This window comes from Harmonia axyridis, chromosome 3 (assembly GCF_914767665.1).
Source record: "Harmonia axyridis chromosome 3, icHarAxyr1.1, whole genome shotgun sequence".
NCBI classification, from domain to species: domain Eukaryota; kingdom Metazoa; phylum Arthropoda; class Insecta; order Coleoptera; family Coccinellidae; genus Harmonia; species Harmonia axyridis.
Window position 1 is genome coordinate 2,228,325 of NC_059503.1, and position 25,938 is coordinate 2,254,262.

The following is a 25,938-nucleotide window of genomic DNA, read 5'->3' on the forward strand; positions in this document are numbered from 1 at the left end:
GCAACTGTTGAGCAACGCTTATATTCATAAAATCGGAAGGCACTCCCAGTATGAAACTGGAGCATCCAAGCGGCATTACGAAGCTCGTAACTCAGTCCCGACGAACGACCCGAGAAAACTTCCCAAAGCTATGGCTTTTCATCTGCAAAAACATCATCAGCAGCAGTAATCCGGATGCATGCACCAGTGTAGAGCGGAGCCATGAGCATTATCGGAGCGGCATCAATTTTATAGGTTACTGCCGGCTAGAGAACGTCGTTAATGCAGTCGACCGAATTCGCGAAACTTTTATTTGTCGCTCGGCAGTTATTGCAACTTAATTGATATTTTTGCTGTTGCAATAACGGACAACGAGAATTTTTAGCGGCGATCGTCGCTTATCCCGGAATGGGTTTTGTAGTTTATTGTTTGGTAGTAATGCATTATTGTTCTACATGAACGGTCCAACGATGGATGTAGACTGTACTAAACTTTGTGAAATGTATCCCCGCTTTGTATGAGGAAAGCACTTGGCCTTTTTCTGGATGATATTCCTCATTCCGATTATATTTTTACTAAATCTGAGAGTAAGCATCCTATTCCATCCCATTCCATTTGTGATTTATTCTGCTGAGCTATCAGAAGCCTCGTACTCACTAGCAAGCTCACAGTTTTTCGGTGAAAACACAGATCTATGGATGAAGAAGAGATTAACACACTGAGAGAAAGTTGCTGCAACCACATAAAATACGTTTACTCATTCATTGAATGGCATAACTTGGAGCTAAGTTGAGGCTATCAATTCCTTGTCGTCGAATACCCCTTGTCTTGCTGCCAAAAACCCTAGTAATCTGTTTATGTATTCAAGAGTTCTTTAACAAAAACATTAAGATCTCGTTTCATCCCCTTAGATTTAAATTTGAATTCAAGGAGGATTAGATTGACCAGCGATCTTTTGGTCCTTTGTGCCCTCATAAGATCTGTTTTCGTCTACAGCACGCCCTCCAGTTCTGGGTGTTAACTAAAACTAGTCTCTTGTCCAAAGACTGTTTTGCATTGGCTAGTAATGATCATTCCATCACCAAGAGGTCCGGAATTTCTTCCTCCTCCCTGTAGAATCTACACTCGTCGTCCAGACTCATTCTCATGTGGTGGTTCCTGAGGCGGCAAAGCCCTGTAAGGAATCCAATGAGGAGTTGTAGAATTATGTTGCTAAATCCAGATAATTTTGGAATGATCCAACCCTAGAAGATTCCACTGCGTATCTCTTTTGGTTAATCATTCTCCTGAAACTCTTTCTTGTTGGTACATTAACCTATACCACAGAAAGGCACTGGCATTATGGTGGCCTTTTTCTGGACGATATTCTTATTTCCCATTAAATTCTTACTAAATCTGAGAGTGAGCATCGTATTCCATCCCATTCCATTTGTGATTTATTCTGCTGAGCTATCACAAGCCTCGTAATCACTAGCAAGCTGACAGTTTTTTGGTGAAAACAAAGGTCTATGAATGAGAACGAGATGAACAAACTGAGAGAAAGTTGCTGCAACCACATAAGCTATGTTTACTCATTCATTGAATTGTATAACTTGGAGCTGAGTTGAGGCTATCAATTCCTAGTGGTCGAGTACCCCCTGTCTTGCTGTCAAAAACCCTAGCAATCTGTGTATGTGTTCAAGAGTTCTTTAACAAAAACATTAATAGGCTCGTTTCATCCCCTAAGATTTGAATTTGAATTCAAGGAGGATTCAATTGACCAGTGATCTTATGGTCCTTTGTGTTCCATAAGATCTGTTTTCGCTATTAATCGTCGTAGTCTATAGCACGCCCTCCAGTTCCAGAGTTCTATTGAACTTCAGTATCTGGAATGGCTTCAAGGTGTTAACTTAGACAAGTCTCTTGTCCAAAGAATGTTTTGCATTGGCTAGTAATGGTCATTCCATCACCAATTGGTCCGGAATTTCTTCCTCCTCCCTGTAGAATCTACACTCGTCGTTTTCGTCCAGACTCAGCCTCATGTGGTGCTTCCTGAGGCGTCAAAGCCCTGTAGGGAATCCAATGAGGAATTGTAGAAATATGTTGCTAAATACAGATAATTTTGAAATGATCCAACCCTAGAAGATTCTACTAGCGTATTCTTTTAGTTTATCATTCTCCTGAAACTCTTTCCTGTTGGTACATTTACCAACCAATTACAGGTGTTTGTGCTACTTTTTTGACAAGTGTGTTGGCATCTTCATTTCTTTTGATTCTCAAGTGAGCAGAAACTCAGACTAAACAGTAATAAAATATCATGAATTCACATATTTTCATATTCCTCTATTCCAGTTATCTTGAAAGGCCGAAGATTGGAACCGCAAACTACGACTAGCTTGTTCCTCTTATCTGAACCCCGAATCACTCCGACTAACAAACACACAAACACAATATCCATCGCAGCATGAATGCACCTTGGTCACAAATTATGTCGCTGGCAATTACTATTCATCCGCAGATAATCTACTTGCAATTAATTAATTTTCCAATAAGTCCCGAACATCGAATCCAGGCTGCTCCGGACGATACATCATACCGGGGCGCAGTAATTAGTGTCTAATCGACGAACACGCCATCTAGTCGCTACTTCGAGAAACGAATTCGATAATTAGTGGTTGCATTCTGTGGAAAGTAAATCTTAGACTTGAGTAAATCTTGTGATTCATTTCCTTTTAACACCAGTTATCGACCAAACGATTATTTTAAGCACATTTATTCCATGCGATAAGACCAATATTCGGTAGAAATGTTCAATGTTTTTTATCCTGACTCTCCTGGATCAGACCCTCTCCTGGTCTTGACATATTTCTGGGATAGACTTGTTTGAATTTAAAAGCTTAAGTAGTAAATAGAGCTAGTTTTTAGATAAGATTGAAGATGGATTAGCTGGAAAGTAGTAATTCAGAACTGCTAACAGTTCGATCTTTCATTCTATACCCTACTAAACATCTTCCAAGGTGATCTTCTAAGATATTGGCAAATCTGACTGCATCCAGAATAGCTTTGGGTATCACTTTAGGAGAATTTAGAACTGGCTTTTTTAGAATTTGTTTCTCGACATTTTCAAAGTATGTTTTCAGTTTTCACAGAGTATACAAATTGTTGGCAGACCCTTACAGTACATAAGGTACTTATACAGATAGTGCCCCAGCAGCTACCCAAAAAATTTCAAACTTGGCTTGTGGAAGCGTTTTCATTCAGGTCAGAAAAAATTTCACATCTTCACTTTTTTGCAAGTTCTATTGTATTTCTCCAGAGGCATTTCTTATTCTTCAGTTCCTCTCACTGAACAGCAGCCTATGATGTTCTAATCGAAGACCACAGAAGGGTTCAGTTCACCGGCATGCTCAATAACTTCATACCTGTAAGCCATAGCATTCAAATCGGAGTCCACCTTCTTAGATCTAACCCGATCTTTTATGGCACATCCTAGATCTGAAAAGAGGTTGGATCATATGATTCCGAGTTCGTCAGTGTTATCCAGCTATCCTACTCTTACCTCACACTAAATCAGATAAAGCGTTTAATTTTTCATATTGAAACAAGTCTGCCATAACGTTTCAAATACATCACCCCTGTCAGAAGTCCCTGTAGTGAAGAATACTGCCGGTAAAGCACGAATAGATTTTCGAAAAGCAGTCAGTCTCCGCTTACACGAAGGCTCAATAGACAGTCTGAAGGACGTATATGGAAAATCCAGGGCTCGACTTGCAAATATAACCCGACAATAAACCCTTCCTGAAAGATTGAAATCGTTCCTTCCGCAACAAAGACGTACGTGCATCATCCCGGTGACATTACAAAAGGAAAAGAAGGCTGAGCCGTCAACCGTCGCGACGCCTTTCATACGGCCTAGAACCTAGAAAATAGTAATCATTTCCTCATAGTGCCTAGAGAGTGAGACGCCATCTCCGAGGTAAAAGCTGTTCCTTGTATATTTCATGAGACAATTTATCTGAAACTAAGTCGTAAAATATTCAAGGTGGTTTTATGCCCCGCTTGCCGCGACGCTGACGGTGATTTTTTGCCGCTCACCGGCAAACCCGGAGCGTATATTTGATTTCTAACAGGTTTCGTATAGCTGGGATAATTTTTATGGGCAGTCCGAAGTCGCTTCTCATCTCGGATTGAATTACTCCAGGTGACCCGTTGGAATTAGGTTGGAGATCACGGTTTTCCGAACTGCGCTTCGAAGAGTCTCCGGACAAAACCTGTGTCGGTGTTACATCTTGCTTGAGCGGTTTTATGTGTTTGAGGTTCTAACATAGATGAGAAAAATCGATCTCGTTCGGAATTTCTGCCAGTGTTAGACATGAAACACTTGACGTGATAGACATTGCTTGAAGTGGGACAGAATGCAGTGCCTGCTTCTAAAAAAACTCAGAAAGGCCTTTAGACTGACAGGTGGCTTACTGAAATAGATTGCAGCTAAAGGTTAATAAGCTAGAAGGTAGTTATAGAGAATTTCCACCAGCTCAATCTTTCGTTGAGGAAACTGCCTAAGCTTCCTATTTTAGATTCCACATATTTTTCTTTGTGAAAGTCCAATTCTTTTTCTCCAGAAGGATTTCTTACTCTTGAGCTCCTCTCACTGAACAGGAGACCTGTGGTGATCTCATCGAAGCCCCCAGAAAAGGCTTGCTCATCACTTCCAATAACTGTAAGCCCTAGCATTCAAATCAGAGTCCTCTCTGCCATATCATTTATGGTATAACAACTATACTAGATGAGAGAAAATCGATCTCGTTCGGAATTTCTGTTGGTCTTCAACATACAACACTCAATATAATAGACATGGCATAAAGTAGCACAGACTGCAGTACTTTCTTCCAAAAGACTAAAAGGCCTTAGTACAGAGCTCAAGTGAGTCCTATTAGGTCGAAAGAATAATGGCATCTTCAGTAGTCACCATGATGTAGTCAGAAAGCTTTGTTATGGAGACATCATTTGAAAAATATTGATGCGTTATGACTTTTTCATAGGGCTCAAATCTGTCCTGCGTGGAAATAATTATAGTGTCTTTATTTGGCAAATTCTACTGTCTTCCAATTATATTCCAGAATCTTCATCTTCTCCAAGATCTTCACCTGTAGTTTTACAAGATGATCCTAGAACTTCCATTGAGCTCCGAACATTGAGCGAAACTGAGATGCTTGTCCAATTCTAGCAGCTGTTTTCTTTGGAGTTTATATATGAACTAGGTATTAAGATGAACTAATGGGGGTGCTTTGTTTTGAACAAAAACCGAGACTCACCTGCTGGAACCATTCATTATCAAATCCCTTAAAAACTTTGACGAACAAGACTCTTCCTCTTAGAAATTCTTCCGAAACTCCCGCAGTCCAGAAAGTCCGTATCCTGCACCCCAAATTCCCTCAGCCCCTTTTAATTACACGGCCCCCGAACATACTGCAACATCAGACTGCATGCACGTCCTGATTACGCGGTCATAACGCTACTCATGGCTACATTTCTAATCTAGCCCTGCTCTCCACTAATTATGACGGAAAACTTCGAATTAATTAATTGCATAATGAAACCAGGACCATCTACCTCCTCCAATTATGGCGAGGCGTCGTTGCGCCACTCTGAGCGTCGGTTCTTTCGCGTGGTGCTTAACACCTGGAGAGGGCCGTCGAGTGAAGCGTCTCGACGCTTTTTCGGTGTTGTGTACTGTCACGAGTGTTGGCTTGGGTGGTTTGAGAGGGGAGATCCTAGGGCAAACTATGAGATCTAGGATGCTCTGTATCCAGTTCTTGGATACCCCAGGTCATTAGTTCGCTTTTTCCTCAGTTTATCAACTTCTATTATTCGTCTATTGTGGAAAAGCTGGGAAAGGATGAAACATTTGATCCAGGCAGTACATAGTACAGAAAAACCACAACATTATGGGAACTAAAAGAACTGAGAGGACTTCAAAGACGTTTCTAGTTCAGACATAGAGCTAACGATCGATGAACTGTCACTTATGGTGAATTTCATTACATACTTTCAGTTCAGATCTTCAGATTGAGAAGCGGTCTAAAAATTTCACTAATTACAAAGCAGAGAACTGTTTCAACAATTCCGATGTTCCATAATGGTTATATTTCCATCAAATGATATCCAGAACGTAAAAAGTAGAACTGTTGATCTCATCCTCCACTCACCTGTGATCTTATTCGATCCATACTAAAGGCTCGGCCTGACATAGAAGGAACAATCTAGGAAAAACTGACGTTGCAGATCGTCAGTTAACGAACTAACGGGTGTTTTTTTTTCGAGGTATATAACTTTAAGTTGGCATTACTGTTCAAGATGGAGACCGATTCAACAGCTGTCAAGTGATTTATTCTCAGTTTGGTTTGGCAATTCATCATGAATAGACTGACGCCTAAACAACGCTTGCAAATAGTGCAATTTCATTTCGAAAATAATGGTTCTGTGCGGAATACGTATCGCGCACTACGTCTATTTCATTTTGTTTAGCGATGAAGCGCACTTCTGATTGAATGGCTACGTCAACAAACAAAACTGCCGCATTTGGAGTTAAGCTAATCCTCAAGTGTATGTCGAAACACCGTTACATCCAGAAAAACTGACTGTTTGGTGCGATTTATGGGCTGGTGGAATCATTGGTCCGTACTTCTTCAAGAACGATGATCGCCAGAACGTTACAGTCAATGGTGATCGGTATAGAGTCATGATTCCTAACTTTTTCATTCCTGAATTGAACAACCATGATGTCCAGGAGCTGTGGTTCCAACAAGACGGCGCAACATGTCACACAGCTCGTGCCACAATCGATTTCTTGAAAGACACGTTTGGTGACCGCCTAATTCCACGTTTTGGACCTGTGAATTGGCCTCCAAGATCTTGTGATTTAACACCGCTAGACTATCTTCTGTGGGGCTATGTAAAGTCATTGGTCTATGCGGATAAGCCACAAACCCTTGACCATTTGGAAGACAGCATTCGCCGTGTTATTGCCGATATACGGCAACAAATGTTGGAAAAAGTCATTCAAAATGTAATGCCACAAGATTATCTTGTGGTTTAATAAAATTCAATGTCAATCGAATAATCCATCGTTATTTTATTGCAATTTAAAGTTCTACAGCTCTAAAAAAACACCCTTTACTTACTTATTTAGCTAATAATATACTTTTTGAGTCAATTTTGAAATCACAAAGTGAGTAACTGGTTTGTGCTAGAAATCACTTTTATTTTGATCGCTCCAGTTCGTGATTAACCTCGTCTATTTCCACCCTTCTGCGAGTGGATCTGTATCGCAGACTTCTTTAGGACGGACGCATAAACGTTGTTTTTGAAAGGAGCGAAGGGAGACCTTGGTTTGGTTCAAAAGCGCGAATTCAATGGACGAGTGACGTCTCTGCACGTACACTCGCGAAGTGCCTGTCAAAACAGCGGAAGAGGAGATAGGTGTTAAACGTCAGGGTCTTGAATGGCTCTTTCGGAGACGCTTGACGTGAGAAGCTTGTGAGGTGCACAATGCGGAGGGTAAACAGGAAGCGTATTCCCGTTTTTGGATGGTGGCACTCGTGATGAACTGGTCGCTTTTTTGTGAATGCTGATGGCGGTTTTGTTCGTCTTAATGAAATTATACACCTCTGTAATGCGCTGAATGAAAGCAGGAGACTTTGAGTCTGACACTTATGAGAACATTAGCAGTTTGTGTTTACGGTAAAAGCAAGTATAATGACCTTCCTTTATGACAAATTAAAAATAATAAATTTTCAAAAAGTGAAAAACATCCTAGGATATCGAAAACTGTTGTTGATAGTGACTTACGTTATTTTGAGACGTTATTGTTACTTATGTTCCATAGGTTGTTTTGTATATCTGTATGCGAAGGCTTTGCTTTTTCTTTGATTCCACGTTGTCGAAGTTTGCCACTAAATACTTATACCTTGCTATGGCTATTGATTGAATATTTCTGTCATTTCCCAAACGATAACAGGAATATATTAGTTCATCTGCTCATTTAATGTTAATTTGAGGGAAGTACTCAAAGGTTCAAAGTGACGCTAATTGCTATCATTCCAAACTAACGTTGTTACATAGAAACTCAATTTGCTTTGGTATTAGCCAATTCAGATTTGATGGATTGCCTAACCCAATAATAGAAAGTAAATGATAGTTACTCTATTTCCACTTCTGAATTATATGAATAACCTCTGTTGCGTTACATAGTAGCTTCTTCAGATTTTACATTTTGAATAGCTGTTATTCACGTATCAACAGACCACAATTATTCTTGTTTTATTGTATTGCCAAATAATTCTACCTCATAATGGAGAACCAGATTATTGAAGGTGACAAAAAAAAAGATGGAAAAAGTTTACACAAATAAATCAGTAGCATAAAAAAGAACAAATAAAGGGGAAGAAGAAGTAAAAATGAACGACATAGAAGAGAAAAATATGAGAGTGAAGGAAGAAGTTGAAAAAAACGAAAACGAACAAGACGAAAAATAAGAAGGGAAACAATTTCCAAGAGTTTCAATTGAAAGAGCCCTAAAGTTTAGTATTCCTAACAGTTTCATCATACATCAGCTGAATAACAGCGAAACATGTCAGAACCAGCACAGGTGCCTTCATATCAGCAAGAGAGATTTCATTCGGTTAACAATTTTCCCACCGCCAACTTTTCCGGACTGGTCCGGTGAAATCGCGCTCAAACACAACGGCGCTTTCGAGCGTGTGTACAACGTTGAAAATTCGTTATTAAGCTATCCGGCCCGGGGACGGAGAGATGTTATATCTGAATTAAACGAGTATGACAGTTAAATTTCCTTCGCATTTCCCATTTCCAGTCCCCGTAATGCATTTATCGCGAACAGTCCGGGCGCGAAACAGCCCGATAATGGCGGATGTGTGTATGTGTACACCCCCGACCACGTTTATGCACACTGCAGACGATTTTATTGATCTTCACTGTAGATTGTGTAAATAAATTCCAAAATACTAAAAAGTAGTAAAGGAAAAAAGTGTTCCTTTCAATCTCAAGAATCTACTGTTCAAATATATGTAAAGGGGTTTTTTTTCGAGGTATATATCTTTAAGTTGGCATTACTATTCAAGATGGCGACCGATTTAACAGCTGTCAAGTGATTTATTCTCAGTTTGGTTTGGCAATTCATCATGAATAGACTCAAGCCTAAACAACGCTTGCAAATAGTGCAATTTTATTTCGAAAATAATGGTTGTGTGCGGAATACGTATTTTATTTTGTTTAGCGATGAAGCGCACTTCTGGTTGAATGGCTACGTCAACAAACAAAACTGCCGCATTTGGAGTGAAGCTAGTTCTCGAGTGTATGTCGAAACACCGTTACATTCAGAAAAACTGACTCTTTGGTGCGCTTTATGGGCTGGTGGAATCATTGGTCCGTACTTCTTCAAAACCGTTGATGGCCAGAACTTTACAGTCAATGGTGATCGGTATAGAGCCATGATTACTAACTTTTTCATTCCTGAATTGAACAACCATAATGCCCAGGAGCTGTGGTTCCAACAAGACGGCGCAACATGTCACACAGCTCATGCCACAATCGATTTATTGAAAGACATGTTTGGTGACCGCCTAATTTCACGTTTTGGACCTGTGATTGGTCTCCAAGATCTTGTGATTTAACACCGCTAGACTACTTTCTTTGAGGCTATGTAAAGTCTTTGGTCTATGCGGATAAGCCACAAACCCTTGACCATTTGAAAGACAACATTCGCCGTGTTATTGCTGATATACGGCCACAAATGTTGGAAAAAGTCATCGAAAATTGGACGTTCAGATTGGACTACATCCGAGCCAGCCGTGGCGGTCATATGCCAGAAATCATATTTAAACTGTAATGCCACAAGATTATCTTGCGGATAAATAAAATTCATGTCAATCGAATAATCCATCGTTATTTTATTGAAATTTAAAGTTCTATAGCTCTAAAAAAAACATCCTTCACAAGTCAAAGACTCGCCCTGTATACCAAAACTTATAATTAATTTATTCATTACAACTTACTAACTGGATTTTGGTAATAATGAGGACTACTAGAGAATTGTTTGAAAATGTTCCCTCGAAATCAGTAGCAGATACGATAGAACTACAAAAAACCAAAAGGTGTAGTACTGGACCAAAGTTACTTCTTACATTTTTCTAAACTACCAGTGGTCCACTAAAAAAAAAGTTCTGGAGGATGGAAGTCGGCACTGTCCCAGAAAAAATATCACCCTGTAGATTTGCATTCTAAAGTAGCATATTAAATGATGAAATCTCTGAATTTCAATATCTACATATGCCGAGTTTAAGGTCAATATCTTGAGAAGAAAAGGTGATATGAGAAAAAGAATACACTTTAACTTCCTTCATCTCGAAAACACAGCGTTTCCGGGCCCATCTTTGTAGGAATTTTTTTCTTGAAATGATCCAAAGAATCTGTCTCTTTTGTTTGTTCCTTCAATTTGGGAACATACTGATTATTAGCATTCAATGAAGATCGTTTCTCAAATGCTATAGGGTTGTTTTTAAACGTGGCTTTCCGCTTTATCTATTCCGTCTGAAAAATAATCCGGACGCTGACGTTTCAGCGGCAGACTCTGGCTTTCCATTTTTCAGTTTTTCCAACGCGATAAGGGGTTAAGCCTGAATTAATATTCAACTTGAGAGTTACCGTCAATATGCCATAAATCGTGTCCATTTTTCATCTAAACGGACAGTTATTCTGTCGTCGAATGGAAGTGTCAAATCTGCTGGGTACACACGCTACGGACGCTCGTATCGATCTGGTAGAAAACTGGGGAAAACCTCATAAAAAGTTTTTTATTTTAAACATGGAGAAGCGTATTTTGACCACCTTCGATAAATTTAATTAGTGAAATGGGTGTAAGTTTGAATTTTTCTCCCTCACGGATGAGGATTTTTGGATTTTTTGGATACTTGTTATCTGCAGAACTTCACAGTGAATGTTCCACAAAAATTTCCACCTTTTTGAAGTTATTTTCCAAACAATTTTTTCGCATAGTTAGTTTAAACTCATAGATAAAGCATTTGTGGTCAAAATCTATTCGGTCAGTCGTAAACACGATGAATTTGAAGAAATAAGAAATAATATTTATCGTTTGATAGTCTGCCTACTAGGCAGCAAAGTAGTAGATTGACTGCCGCGGCTGATAGTTCATAGCCGAGCGAAGCGAGTCTAGGAATTCAGCTGAGGCAGTTTTATGGAAAAATATCGAATATATTTATACTATCGACAGTGATAGCGACTTAGATGTATTTACTCCTCCAGAAATAAGGAAGGTATCCAAATATGTTGAATGTTTTATTCCCCTTGAGAAAAATCATTTTGCTGCATAGGCTGCGAAGTAAGAACTTTCCTGCCTAGTTAGGAAAAGTAATGCTCTGCTGATTGATATGTGTCTACAAAATTTATATATCCTGTCAATAGGAGAAAAACAATATTTTTCTACAACTGCTATGAAAAGTAGCGTATTCTTTATATCTTACTAAATTTCAAACTATGTATTGCTCAGACTGTGGGAAATATTATTTCTCACGGCACTTTGCCCTCACCTCGCTTGGTAGACCAATGAAATTGGGCTTTTGCGTCGTTTCTGTGGAAACACAATCAATTAGCACATACTGTCAACGATTTAAATCAAGTCCATTACTTGAATTATTGAAATTTGTGCAGTTGTAGGAAAAGTATAGTGTGCAACATGTGGAGAAAGTGCTTTTCTTGCTCGTGTGTTTGCGGCACTCGTCTTTCAGGCTCGTGCCACAAACTTCCACACTCGCGAGAAAAGTTGGACTTTCCCCACTTGTTGCACAATATACTATTCTCAAAGAATAAGCAATACATAGTTTCGAAAATCAGTCAGCTATATGAAATGCAGCTTACTCTTCATAGCAGTTGAAGAATCTAATATTTTTTTATATTTTAATGGATTATCAGTTTGATACTCAATAAACAAAACATAATGAAAAAACCACATCTCGCATTAAAATCTTAAAACTCACAATGTGATTTGTCTCTTCAACTTAATCAGAGAAATTCGTCAAACTTTCACTTAACCAGAGATCAAAAACTTCTTACTCAATGTCAGTGTTTTTCTGATTTCTTGTTCCTACTGAAGAGTTATATCTACACGTCCTTCTTCCATAAGTATTCCTGAAAATATTCAAACAAGTTTTACACCTTTTTCATTTCTCTTTTTTCGGCAAACATCAAAACGGTTAAAGTTATCTGATGGAATCTGCTGCATTCGGAACAATAACTCCATCAATTCAGACACCAGAGATTAAAACAGACCAGTCTGGTTGAATGGAGACAGCGAAAGGCCAGCAAAAACCCATTTCGACTTCATATTATGCAGATTTATCGCGGGTAATCTCTCTGACAGTGTCATGACAGAGTGTCATACCACCTCTAGTGCCGAATGCGGTTTGCTGAAAAGTTTCAGAGCTTGCTGCTAAACCTGTCACCTGTCTGCGACAGCATCCGTTAATGGAGCTGCAGTCGCCGAGTTACGGGAACTTTTTCTCTTTCGATGTTGATACACTAGCGGAGTTGTTTGCTGGGATGATTTGGTTTTTTTTCCGCCGGTTGCGACTGGGTTTTGAATGTTCGGCCTTTCAAAAATTATTACTAGTTTATTTTTTGAAAAGTAATTGAATATAAAGGGTGTTTTTTTAGAGCCATAGAACTTTAAATTGCAATAAAACAACGATGGATTATTCGATAGACATGAATTTTATTTATCCGCAAGATAATCTTGTGGCAATACATTTTGAATATGATTTCTGGCATATGACCGCCACGGCTGGCTCGGATGTAGTCCAATTTGGACGTCCAATTTTCGATGACTTTTTCCAAAATTGCGTTCTTTGTGGAGAAACTCGCGAATTGACTGAAATATCGTATCATGATATTTCGTCATTTCAAAAAGAGAAGCGAGCTGATCACATCATTAGAACCATTGAGATTTCAAGAAGAATATTTGAAACTTCGCGTCTAACTATACATTTTCAAGCTGCGTGCAATAGCGCAGTCAAAATGACAAAAAAATTCAAGGAGATCATCGGAAAGAAATGAAAAACTCTGACATTGATTCAGAAGCTTTTGGGCGTTTCTGAAAACTCCAAAGAACTAATTGGCGCATGAGTGAACGAACGCTTAAAAAATCCTGATTTCACTCCAGTGCTTTCCTGATATTTTTGTTGATTCTTGTTTTCAGTATTGCAATCACTGCATAATTATCTGAAAAATCTGTGGTATGACCTATTTTTGAGAGGGGTTCCAGAACGCGGTCCAGAATAACGATATAATTTTGGGGTGATACATCTTCGGCCCGTACGAGGACGTTTATTTGTTTAATTAATTCCGAAACGTTAGGTTTCCTAGGATCCGAACCGGTGAACCGAAACTGGGCCAAGTGCGAGTTTGGGCCCAGATAATACAAAATATATTACTTCTCTCGCGAACGTACGGTCGCGGGCGAAGACAGGCAAACGGGGTAAATCGACCTGAAGGAAAGGCGTTCAACGTAGGAGGTGGTTTCTTGCGGTTTCGTAGAAAGCCGGTTGGCTGAGTTGAATTTAAGTTTCGCATTGTTGGGAGAAGTTATTTCTCGTTGATTTTGGGGTATATGGGGGTGCTTATACCTGAAACTTCGGAAAATGTTGAGATTAGTGTATGTTAAGTATGTTTGACCTGCATGTGAAGGTGTAGGTTTGTTTGCTGGATGGATTTGATCCGATGAAAGGGCTTGAGAATATATTCTTGTGAAATTTCAGCATATTTCAAATATCTGAACCACTTTAGCCCCCAAATCTCCAGCAATGTTGATTAATGAATTATTTCTACGTTTGTCTGCTATTCAAAATAACTTACCTTAATTACTAATATTATCCAGTGATACCTGCCTTTTACACCTATACCCTTTCGAAAGAAATTGTGCATATACCGATGACAAGATTATGTTTCTATGACGATACCTCGTACAGCTGCCCTACCGAACGCAGTATATAGATCTGAATAATCGTGATAAATTCAAATCGTCTACTTCCTACGTGCCAATTACAGGATGGCCCCGGTAAATAACCTTACGGGCAAGGGAATAAAACGAGAGCCGGAAAATAATCTGTTCACTTATATTTAGGTGGCGTACCGATGTCCCCTGTGAGTTTACGACTTTACGCGGGGGTGGCACGTTAAAAGGGTTCATCCGGCGATCAACCCCCCTGAGAAAATGTAGTACAAAAACGTGCCTGTTTTTAATGTTATGGAAAGCCAGGTCCGCTCCAAAATCTGGGATTTTAATTAAATGAACTCGATGGGGAAAGTGGATCTTCCTCGGGATGGTCTAGATCAGATACGGAGGAAAGAAATTTCTTGAGATTTGGGGCCATAGAGTAATAAACATAGATAGAGGGAGTATACGCAATTTTTACATGTCCCCAACATGGTTAGATTACGTTGTCGGATTGTGATATAATTTCAAATCCACAATTTTACTATATCGTTATGAATGGATATAATATTAGAATAATAGAATAGAATAGAATAGAGTTTATTCAAATATTACATTGATTGTTTAAACTCTGGGAAAAACTGTGAGTTATTTATAATAGCTGTTTACAGTTGTTTCAAATAAATTTCACTCTAACTAAAACAAATTTATAAAATACCAAAATAAAAATCTTGTTCTGTCCCAGCTTCCTCTCCTGGTCACGCCGTTTTATATATTTCGTCTTCATCGGGTTCATTGAATGAAATATATTTATTTGAGTGATTCCCGATTAAATTTGTAAATTTGAATATTTGGAATCCGATATTTTTCCTAATTGTCGAATTTATAATAAGCAGAATATTTATTACTTTCTGTATATACCTGCTGAAATCCAAGGTTTGGCAACTTTTGCTCCCCTAATGTCATTGGTTGTTTCACGTCGTTTGGCGCGCTTGAAGTTCGTTTTTTGAATTTTTGATATATTTAGGTATTTAGTTCACTACATTTTGAGATAATATGAAAAGTTGATTCACTATGGGAAAAATCACTAGTTACTAGTATCACAAAAAGACCCAAATTTCTTTCATATACTATATTTGAGAGATTTCCGAATCAAAATAATTCATCACCCCACCAATAAAAACGCACTGTGAAAGATGTTATTTCAGTAAAGTGATTTTAGAGTATTTCTCCTTCAGTCCAAAATTTTTTATTTCCAAGGATGCTTTTGATTCCTTTAAGAATTTTCATCTATTTTTTGTTAGTTCATCAGGAATAAACATCTTATATATTGTCGTTTTTCAGTGTTGGCTGTTTAGGATTTCTAGTTACTAGCTTAAGAATAATGGGCTTTTGTTTTTTTTCTATATTGTGTCTTCTAACCTTGTAACATGCCGATATATTCTCGTTTGATATCGTTATTAACATCAGATGAATTCAATTTTCTTCAGACTCTTGAAAATTGAGATACTAGAGACAAAAGGACAATCTCTTGAAGTGGTCTCTTTCATGATTACTTCCAAATACTTTCTTGATGAAATGTGAAACCCAATTCCTTACTTCCATTAGTTCTGAAAACGCATTGTCTTCGTTGGCAAGACCTGTACACAGAAAGCAATACCAGCCTTCTAGAACGACTGTCTCCAGATCTGTCGCCACCCAAAGCTTATCGCAGATCTAGCCCAACAAACGCCCTTCCTTATTAATGAACTTCCCGACTTAGATTTATTAAACCACCTTCGAAAAACAAAGAAAATTACATGTTCCATTTGAGCAGAGCTCGTCTAGTCGTCCAAAACAAAAGAACCCCGACGTTTTCGGTTTCTCTTCCCAGTCATTTTGTCTGTCGAAAAACTCCACGATTTTTTCACCCATCCGATGTCCTTGAAACCACCCCCACCCCTGAAACAATCCATTTTCCGATCGCTGTCCGATGTATCTGAGGGGTGTGGGGTAATGTTCGGTCATTTTTTCCGTGGCACCGTGAAAGGTCAGATATTCTATTAGGGCTGCTTGAAGGGTGGTCTTTTCAGGTTCCAAATGTCAGATTTGGGGCGGAAAAATGAATTGTTGGGGTTGCAGCTTTTGAACTGTGTTGACCTTCTTGTGTGTTTTTAAGTTTAGCAGGTCGGTGATGGGAAAGTTTTGATTAGATTGTGTAATGATGGTTTGCTGACCTTTTCTGTCCTATATTGTTATTTCTTGAGGCTGCTGATGAGTTTGGCTCTTATGTTTTTCCTCAAGAACTTATGAAACAATTTTCGTAAGTAATTGCACAAGTGCATCAAAATTACCGATAATTTTGCATGGCAGCGTGTTGTCATAAAAACTGAATGAGTTCAATTTCATATGACCGAATGCAGTTTTCAAAAGAAAACATGCTGGAATGCGAAATTATCCGGTCATTTTGATGCACGAGTGTAATTCGAGGGAATATTTCCCGAATAAACTGTTACATCACTTGTAAAACTGATGTAGAATGGAATTGCCATAGATTCGAACTCTGTAAGATGCGTAGAAACTATGCATCTGTGAACAGAACAATTATCGCAGTGCTGTTTCGCTTCCTACAATGCAATTATCGCTGTAATTTTCGATAATTGTTCTCCAGATACATAGAATTTTTGACAGGAGGGAAATATTCGCTGTAATTTTCGATAATTGTTCTCCACATACATAGAATTTTTGACAGGAGGGAAATATTCACAAAAATTTATCATTTCTACACTGTCAAAATATGAAAAAATTCGTAAAACCTACTCTCTATGAATTTAAGTTGAGTAATGATCCGAACAATCAATGAACACCTATTATTCTCACCATGGAAACCTTTGACACAATCGTTTAATTTAAAATTTTTTTGTGGTTGACTTGACATTCAGCAAAATAATCAATCGAGAGAAATGAGAAAATCCATATCGTTTTTAAGAAGAAACTACTCGGTAAGTACTGATTGGCGTTTTTAAGATTGATTTCGATAAAAAAAATTGAATTTTGATTCAAGCTCATCCCCCTCTTATTAATTGTGGGAGGGGGAGTAGCAGCAGCCACAGCTTTCGGTGTGAGGGTTGCTATGTATCATCCAGAGGTGTATTGGAGGAAAGAGAGTACCAGAAATTATGAGAAGAATCCCTACAAAAAGGTAACGGTGAAATTATGTTAACCTCTGCGTGATATCCATTATGAACTTACGTTATAGGTAAAAAAAAAGATAATAATAACTTGAACGTTTTGTTTTTAGCTCTGGTGGTACCTTGAGAAACCTATAGACGAACCTGCTGATGTATCTCTATAAATTTTCAACATTGAGTTCGAATACGACCTGTTCGTTGAAACATAAAATTTCTATTGTCAATTAGTTTTTCCATTAAAGTCAATTTTTTCAAATGAAATAGTTATTTCCTGAACCTATCGTTATATTGAATATATTTTAATTAATTTGCAAGAAACAAAACTACACATTGCTATCAATTGTTTCTCAAAGATAATTGCTAATATAAATATCTAATTTTATATTCAATTAAGTTAAGTTAACATCCTGAAGTTGATGCTAAACATCTTTTCGTACAAAACCTCTCAGTCATATAACGAATAACATATTTTATTATAGAGCCTGAAATAAACAACAGCCAAAGATAAAATTCTATCAGCAATAAAATATTTCTAATTTGGAATCATTCCAAAGTTACAGGACGTACGGCGATAAAATCAAGTTGACAACCATCAACTGGTTCAGCAAGATTCAACTCTTTCATACCTTATAACAACTTCAATCAGAACACGGATCAATTCTTTTTTTATCGGTTTACATTGTACAAACGCCCACTTTGTAGTGTGGGTAGTGGCTCTGAAGAATGGTAGAAATGTTGTTCTGCTCTGCGGCTAGATACACATATGCTTCTTCTATTTCGAATATCTTATCTACCAATAGCGATTCTACCAATAACTTGAAGTTGGTCAGAGCTGGTTCCAGGGGAAGTCTTGATAGAATTATTTAACACTTAAATTTGTTCCTAATTTCTAAGTCTCAAGAATCTTTTGATATATTTTGTAGGCTGAAGGAGACAGAATATGTTTTATGAAGAGATTGAGCCAATTTTAATGGACGATTTTGTTCAATAGCCTAATTACGTTTGGCGCTCAACTGGAAAAGGCTCTAGCCTTCCAGGTACATAGAAGGCAGAGGATACCTTCATACTTTCCGGATGACACTTTTTCGATTTCAATAAAATTAGGCATGACTGTTCAATTAGGGCTCTAGATGGTCCCATATAAAATTGACTTGAAATTTGAATTACTTAATTACAGGATTGTGATGACCTGATGAAACTGGAACTAAAGAAATGATCATCAAAGCCCGAAACTCGGAAAAATAGTTATAAAAAAAATTTAATCTAAATATCAAATATTAGTATAGCGTCCTTTCTCTGCCCCAAAAAACCGGTTCAATTTTTCCTACAAACATTCCGACGAGAGTTTGAATCAACAACCCGGCCAGTTAACGTTTAATCCAAGTATTTCTCACGTACAAAATAAATACCATAGACTAGAATTATTCACGGTATTTCCCGAGAAAGAATCATCGACCCAAGCCCGTCTCTGTATAATGAGATAATACATAATTAATAGCATCTCTAATTCAACAACCTTATTCAATTAATTCAATCTTCCCATCTCTTTGTTTATGAAAGGCCTGGCCTGCAAGAAGAGATAAATTAAACGATTCGTATCCACTTTAACCATTGATATTTCAGCTTTTAGACCGGGCTGTATCTGCTCGTAAAACTGTGCAATTTAGATAATATGAGATGAGTCGGAGGAGCCAGTCAGATGTGTATTTTAGGGATATTTTCGTTTCCTCTCCCTGATAGGTTCAACGAATTAATCTTTAGCTTCTTCCGTATTGTGAATCAGGAAGATTCATTCTGTTCTGAGATTATGTATAAGAAGTTTCCTTTATGCCGAACTTGCGTTGCAGTATTTCAATGGATAATTAGATCTTGAACTCGGTTCTTGGAGGTATAGTTTGAAGGTCTTTGTACTCGGTTGGATTCTATTATGGTTTTTGTCAGATAGGTTTGAGGAGAAGCGGTGGAAACTTCAGCTGCACGAAATATCTGAACATGCCGACTTTAGATCATTGAAGATTTCTTAGAATCCCGGGAAGAACAGTTAAGCCATCAAGTCTTTGATGTGAATTTGCGGTGTATAAAACTATTGTTAACGATTCAGAAGACTTGCACACGCTAACCTAAATACTCCTAAAATTGCATCAGTCAAAGTAAAGGGTGTTTTTTTCGAGGTATATAACTTTAAGTTGGCATTACTGATCAAGATGGCGACCGATTCAACAGCTGTCAAGTGATTTATTCTCAGTTTGGTTTGGCAATTCATAATGAATAGACTCACGCCTGAACAACGCTCGCAAATAGTGCAATTTTCTTTCGAAAATAATGGTTCTGTGCGGAATACGTATCGCGCACTACGTCCATTAGCGATGAAGCTACTGGTTGAATGGCTACGTCAACAAACAAAACTGCCGCATTTGGAGTGAAGCTGATCCTTAAGTGTATGTCGAAACACCGTTAGATCCAGAAAAACTGACTGTTTGGTGCGCTTTATGGGCTGGTGGAATCATTGGTCCGTACTTCTTCAAAAACGATGATGGCCAGAACGTTACAAACAATGGTGATCGGTATAGAGCCATGATTACTAACTTTTTTATTCCTGAATTGAACAACCATGATGTCCAGGAGCTGTGGTTCCAACAAGACGGCGCAACATGTCACACAGCTCGTGCCACAATCGATTTATTGAAAGACACGTTTGGTGACCGCCTAATTTCACGTTTTGGACCTGTGAATTGGCCTCCAAGATCTTGTGATTTAACACCGCTTGACTACTTTCTGTGGGGCTATGTAGAGTCATTGGTCTATGCGGATAAGCCACAAACCCTTGACCATTTGGAAGACAACATTCGCCGTGTTATTGCCGATATACGGCCACAAATGTTGGAAAAAGTCATCGAAAATTGGACGTCCAGATTGGACTACATCCGATCCAGCCGTGGTGGTCATATGCCAGAAAAAAAACACCCTTCACAAAGAAATTCACTCAAATTTTAGGTTACGAAAGAAACATCGTGTGCCAAAGAGCTGAAAATGTTACAGTATTCATGAGGATGAACCAAGTTAGAGCCCAAAGAGATTATATTTGAAATGAGAGAAAATAATAAGCGATTGTTTAAAATTTTCATGTTTCTCATTTGTATCCAGAAATTCGGTCCTCGTGGGACCAAATTTATTTCAAGGCGAAAAGCCGCAGAAGAAAATGAAGAAATCAAGCAAAGTGACAATGACAAACCTCCGTGTTTTCCCCTCAACAGTCAAACTAAATCAACCAAACCGCGTCCCGAAAAAAAAATCAAGAAAATATTCAATCAGCGACGCACGGCCGAACCTGCAAATGAAAATGATTTCTCCCGCGACGTCCGCCGTCGACTAAAATCAATCGTACCGACGCGCCGGAAAAGCGGGTCCAATTTCCCGCGAGGAAAAGACAATATCTGTCAAGGCGTCCCCGGACGCGCCTAACAATTTTTTTCATAGGAATTTAAATGCGAGATTTCAATTACGCGCGCCGTAATTTTCCTTCTAATTCGGCGCCCGGAAAATTATCATTTTCATTTTTCCATTCAACGCACGAACCAATGCGTGAAATTCTCATTGTCCGCCGCTGGCGTCCTTGAGAAAATTTGCGGTTGGCGGGGTGGGGAGAGTCGTCGTTCCGAGTTTTCCGCATGCAATCAGGCCCGGAAAAAGGGAATCTGGGATGGACCGGACGCCCACCGAAGAGGAAGATTCCCGGGGAAAAATGCTGCGAGTTTCGCACAATGGTTTTTTTTGTTTTCGCTTTATTTTTTAACGCCGTTCGTGATTATTTTGCGGGTTGTGTCGTATGGTTATGGAAACGTACTAAGGTTCATTTCAGATTAGTTTTTTGTCCGAAATATGAAAATTTGGAATTGTTGGAGAAAAATTTCCCTAAAACTGAAGAAATCCAAAAATCAAATGAAAAAGTTTTTCCATTTTCATATAATATATTCGGAAAACCTGTTAATATCGTTTTCCATTTTCTCTTATCGCAATTAGCTATGTTAGATATTATTTTTCTATAATTCTGTGGCTATTCCGTTCATTCTTCCACATCTTGTAGAACAAAATCATGCGAGAATATATCAGAAACGCACAGTTTTCATGGTTATATTTTATTATTATGTGTTGGTACTCCGAACTTTCCGCCACGGCTTTATCTGTCAATTCATTAATTTGCCTTGAAGAAATCAGTTCTGTCAACCAACATTTTTCAATGCAAAAATCACTAAACGATATTTATGGAAATATTTCATTAATTTCAATAAAAATGCAACAAATTAGAGAAAATAATGTGAAGGGTGTTTTTTTAGAGCTATAGAACTTTAAATTGCAATGAAACTACGATGGATTATTCGATTGACATGAATTTTATTTATCCGCAAGATAATCTTGTGGCATTACATTTTGAATATGATTTCTGGCATATGAGCGCCACGGCTGGCTCGGATGTAGTCCCATCTGGACGTCCAATTTTCAATGACTTTTTCCAACATTTGTGGCCGTATATCGGCAATAACACGGCGAATGTTGTCTTCCAAATGGTCAAGGGTTTGTGGCTTATCCGCATAGACCAATGACTTTACATAGCCCCACAGAAAGTAGTCTAGCGGTGTTGAATCACAAGATGTTGGAGGCCAATTCACAGGTCCAAAACGTGTAATTAGGCGGTCACCAAACGTGTCTTTCATTAAATCGATTCTGGCACGAGCTGTGTGACATGTTGCGCCGTCTTGTTGGAACCACAGCTCCTGGACATCATTGTTGTTCAATTCAGGAATGAAAAAGTTAGTAATCATTGCTCTATACCGATCACCATTGACTGTAACGTTCTGGCCATCATCGTTTTTGAAGGAGTACGGACCAATGATTCCACCAGCCCATAAAGCGCACCAAACAGTCAGTTTTTATGGATGTAACGGTGTTTCGACATAGACTTGAGGATTAGCTTCACTCCAAATGCGGCAGTTTTGTTTGTTGACGTAGCCATTCAACCAGAAGTGCGCCTCATCGCTAAACAAAATAAAATGGACGTAGTGCGCGATACGTATTCCGCACAGAACCATTATTTTCTAAATAAAATTGCACCATTTGCAAACGTTGTTCAGGCGTGAGTCTATTCATGATGAATTGCCAAACCAAACTGAGAATAAATCACTCGACAGCTGTCAAATCGGTCGCCATCTTGAACAGAAATGCCAACTTACACTTATATACCTCGAAAAAAACACCCGTTATATTCGTGAAGCATAGATATCGGTTAAGTATCGAATTGAATTTATATTTTATAGTTGTGTTAGTGTGAATGTGTAGTCAATCGATTCCTTATTAGTTTCCAGAAACTTAATTTGGCCCTCATGTTTCTCCAACCATAACGGAGCTTGAATGAAATACAAAAGGCTAAAAAATTTGCAGTTAGGACGTGTACGACAAATCAGACCAAAGTCTAAGCAAGAAAGTCTGAAAATCCCAAACCAGGAAAAGTTAAGTAGCAAAAACTCAAATACAAGCTTCGAACTGGAACCGATAGAAGGCGCTCCACTCGCTACGAGTAATTCCCACATCTCCGTCTAACTGACAGACCCTCAAAATAAAAAATTCCCTCGGTCCGATATCCACTCCTTGCGAGACTGAATCAAAGGCCGAGATCCGGAACATTTAACAGAACGAATCGTCTTATGATTTTCAGGCTCATTGTTCTCCTCCCTCTTCCACGTCTCGAGAACTGACAGCCAACGGCGGAACTAATGACTTTATTATGAAGTTTCAGGAAACAAAACGAAAAAAGCTGGCTACGGAATCGTTTCGTCACGACCGGCGAGTGCAAGATGAAGAATAAGTCCCGGTTCGTTCTCGGTCGGTAATTACAGGGCGCTGTAATGGAGTGCCCTGGACCGGATGCTGGGAGACGTGCCGCGTTGAACGTTATGACTCTGGCTGATTAGAAGGAATTATTCGGTCCAGAACCAGCGTTTGCAAGCGCTCTCGATCTAGAGTTTTTTTTGTTGATTCTGATAATGACAGTATTAACATCTTGATTGTCCCATTAATGACCTAGAGATATTCGCCATCTGAAGAACGTTTATCTTAATAGCCTATCCAGCACGAGCTCTACGTGGCTGAAATTCGATATATATTGGGTGACCCTCACCAAAAGGCAAAACCTCAACAAACACATCTTTGTGTAGTCTTTGCAATTCGAATTGTATTGTATAGGGTGTTTTTTTTCGAGGTATATAACTTTAAGTTGGCATTACTGTTCAAGATGGCGACCGATTTAACAGTTGTCAAGTGATTTATTCTCAGTTTGGTTTGGCAATTCATCATGAATAGACTCACGCCTGAACAACGTTTGCAAATAGTACAATTTTATTTCGAAAATAATGGTTCTGTGGGGAATACGTATCACGCACTACGTCCATTAGCGATGAAGCGCATTTCTGGTTGAATGGCTACGTCAACAAACAAAACTGCCGCATTTGGAGTGAAGCTAATCCTCAAGTGTATGTCGAAACACCGTTACATCCAGAAAAACTGACTGTTTGGTGCGCTTTATGGGCTGGTGGAATCATTGGTCCGTACTTCTTCAAAAACGATGATGGCCAGAACGTTACATTCAATGGTGATCGATATAGAGCCATGATTACTAACTTTTTCATTCCTGAATTGAACAACCATGATGTCCAGGAGCTGTGGTTTCAACAAGACGGCGCAACATGTCACACAGCTCGTGCCACAATCGATTTATTGAAAGACACGTTTGGTGACCGCCTAATTTCACGTTTTGGACCTGTGAATTGGCCTCCAAGATCTTGTGATTTAACACCGCTAGACTACTTTCTGTGGTGCTATGTAAAGTCATTGGTCTATGCGGATAAGCCACAAACCCTTGACCATTTGGAAGACAACATTCGCCGTGTTATTGCCGATATACGGCCACAAATGTTGAAAAAAGTCATCGAAAATTGGACTTCCAGATTGGACTACATCTCTGATCTCTTAATTTCAAAGAGTTTTCTTAACACACAAATCAACACCAAACATGAATTTCTAAGCAACAACAACTGGCTTAACCAGTAGAAACACATTTTCCTTGAAAATTCCATTTTATTAGCCGCCTTCAAGAGATATGTGTACTCTAACGCTTCTCTAACAATAACGAATGTGATGAAGTGATTTTTTTGTAGTGAACAAAAAAAAAAGAATTACAGTGGATTTTATTTCTCCCACCTGAGTCTTCCACTGTTCTAGCCAATCAGAGCAAACCCCTCATTAATGAAAATCACATGAACTCAATCTATATCAGTTCAATTATGGATTTTCATCAAGTATCCGCCATAGAGCCTGGTCGGATTGAATCCGACAAATCCCTTTTCTCGATGGTTCAACAATTACTAACGGCATTGCCTGTGTGCAGGGGTAAACTTGCCCCGGAGCGCGCTATCTGGGGATGAGAGGGAAAATTATGGGATTTCAATCGCAAGGGGTGATAATTCCACCCTCGTGTCATACCCGTGGATGGGATGTTCTAAGTGGCCTTTCTGATACATCGGATTTTTGTACGACAGATAGAGTTGTCACATGATAATTGCATTTGTAAAAGGCATGAGGGGGGGATAAAGTCAATCATCGGTATCTGCACTAATGCATCCTAAGAAGAAATCGATAGAAGGGTTCCGTAGGAAGATTTAGTAGTTTAAAGCATCCCTTTGTGTCTAAATCCTCATAAGAATTCTCAGAAGGATCTGAAGCATCTGAGAAAAACGATAAGATAGATTGAAAATTGTAAAGACGATTGTTGTTGGCATTGTTCAAATAAAATTTAGACACTTCAACGACAACTATCAGAACTATCGTAGCTCAGAGTGATAAATATAGATAGAGGGAGCATATGTCATTTTCAGTAAGCAAATTTTTTCCCAACATGAACTATCAAATTTGACATGAAGCGCGCGGAAATGAAAACATATCAGTGATACGATATTTCACTCAATTCGCGAGTTTCTCCACGAATAACGCACTTCTTATGTCCCATAGTGAATCAACATTTCATATCAACTCAAAATATATTGAAATAAATACCTAAATATATCAGAAATTCAGTAAACAAACTTCAATCGCGCCAAACGACGTGGAGAACCAATGACACTAGGAGCAAAAGTAGCCAAACCTTAGATTTCAGCAGGTAGATACAGAAAATAATAAATATTCTGCTTATTATAAATTCAACAATCAGAAAAAATATCGGATTCCAAATATTCAAATTAGCATATTCAATCGGGAATCACTCAAATAAATATATTTCATTCAATATAATATACATTCATAACGATATAGTAAAATTGTGGATTTGTAGATATATCACAATCTGACAACGTACTCTAAACATGTTGGGCACATGTAAAAATTGCGTATACTCCCTCTATCTATGTTTATTACTCTATGACTCCAACCACCGTTCCTCCAATTTCCATGTCGATGAAATCGCGACAACTAATTAGGACTCAATCCATTGTTATCGTGAAACAATAGCAAAGTACCGCGGGAGAAGAGGCCGCGAGCGACACAGCTGTCCTGGAACGGTTCCAGAAACCGCCCCCTCAGAACCGGAACCGATCCTGCCGAGAATAAGCCGTTCGTCGGTTCGGGAACACGGCCCTGATTTATATCCCGCATATATTTTCGCGATGCAGACCGCGAAGTGTGTGGCTATAATTGCTGCACTGCGGGACGGGCACGCCTTAGCCTGTCGTATGTGTCCTC

General features: G+C 38.7%; 2 protein-coding genes across 2 annotated transcripts in view; one reads left to right on the plus strand and one right to left on the minus strand.

Annotated features, from left to right (window-relative positions):
• LOC123676982 (semaphorin-2A) overlaps positions 1-25,938 on the minus strand; it is a 605,612-nt gene that overhangs the window by 349,821 nt on the left and 229,853 nt on the right. The window lies entirely within an intron of this gene.
• On the plus strand, positions 16,855-17,406 carry LOC123676987 (cytochrome c oxidase subunit NDUFA4-like). Its single transcript, XM_045613357.1, has 3 exons — positions 16,855-16,965; positions 17,028-17,165; positions 17,265-17,406. The coding sequence occupies exons 1-3, from the start codon at positions 16,927-16,929 to the stop codon at positions 17,316-17,318; spliced, it is 231 nt and encodes a 76-aa protein (XP_045469313.1). The 5' UTR covers positions 16,855-16,926; the 3' UTR covers positions 17,319-17,406.

Coding starts and splice junctions, on each gene's coding strand:
- LOC123676987 (XM_045613357.1), top strand. CDS start 16,927: ATGAGAAAATCCATATCGTTTTTAAGAAGAAACTACTCG. Junction 16,966..17,027: donor TTTTAAGAAGAAACTACTCG/GTAAGTACTGAT, acceptor TTTTGATTCAAG/CTCATCCCCCTCTTATTAAT. Junction 17,166..17,264: donor AGAAGAATCCCTACAAAAAG/GTAACGGTGAAA, acceptor TTTTGTTTTTAG/CTCTGGTGGTACCTTGAGAA.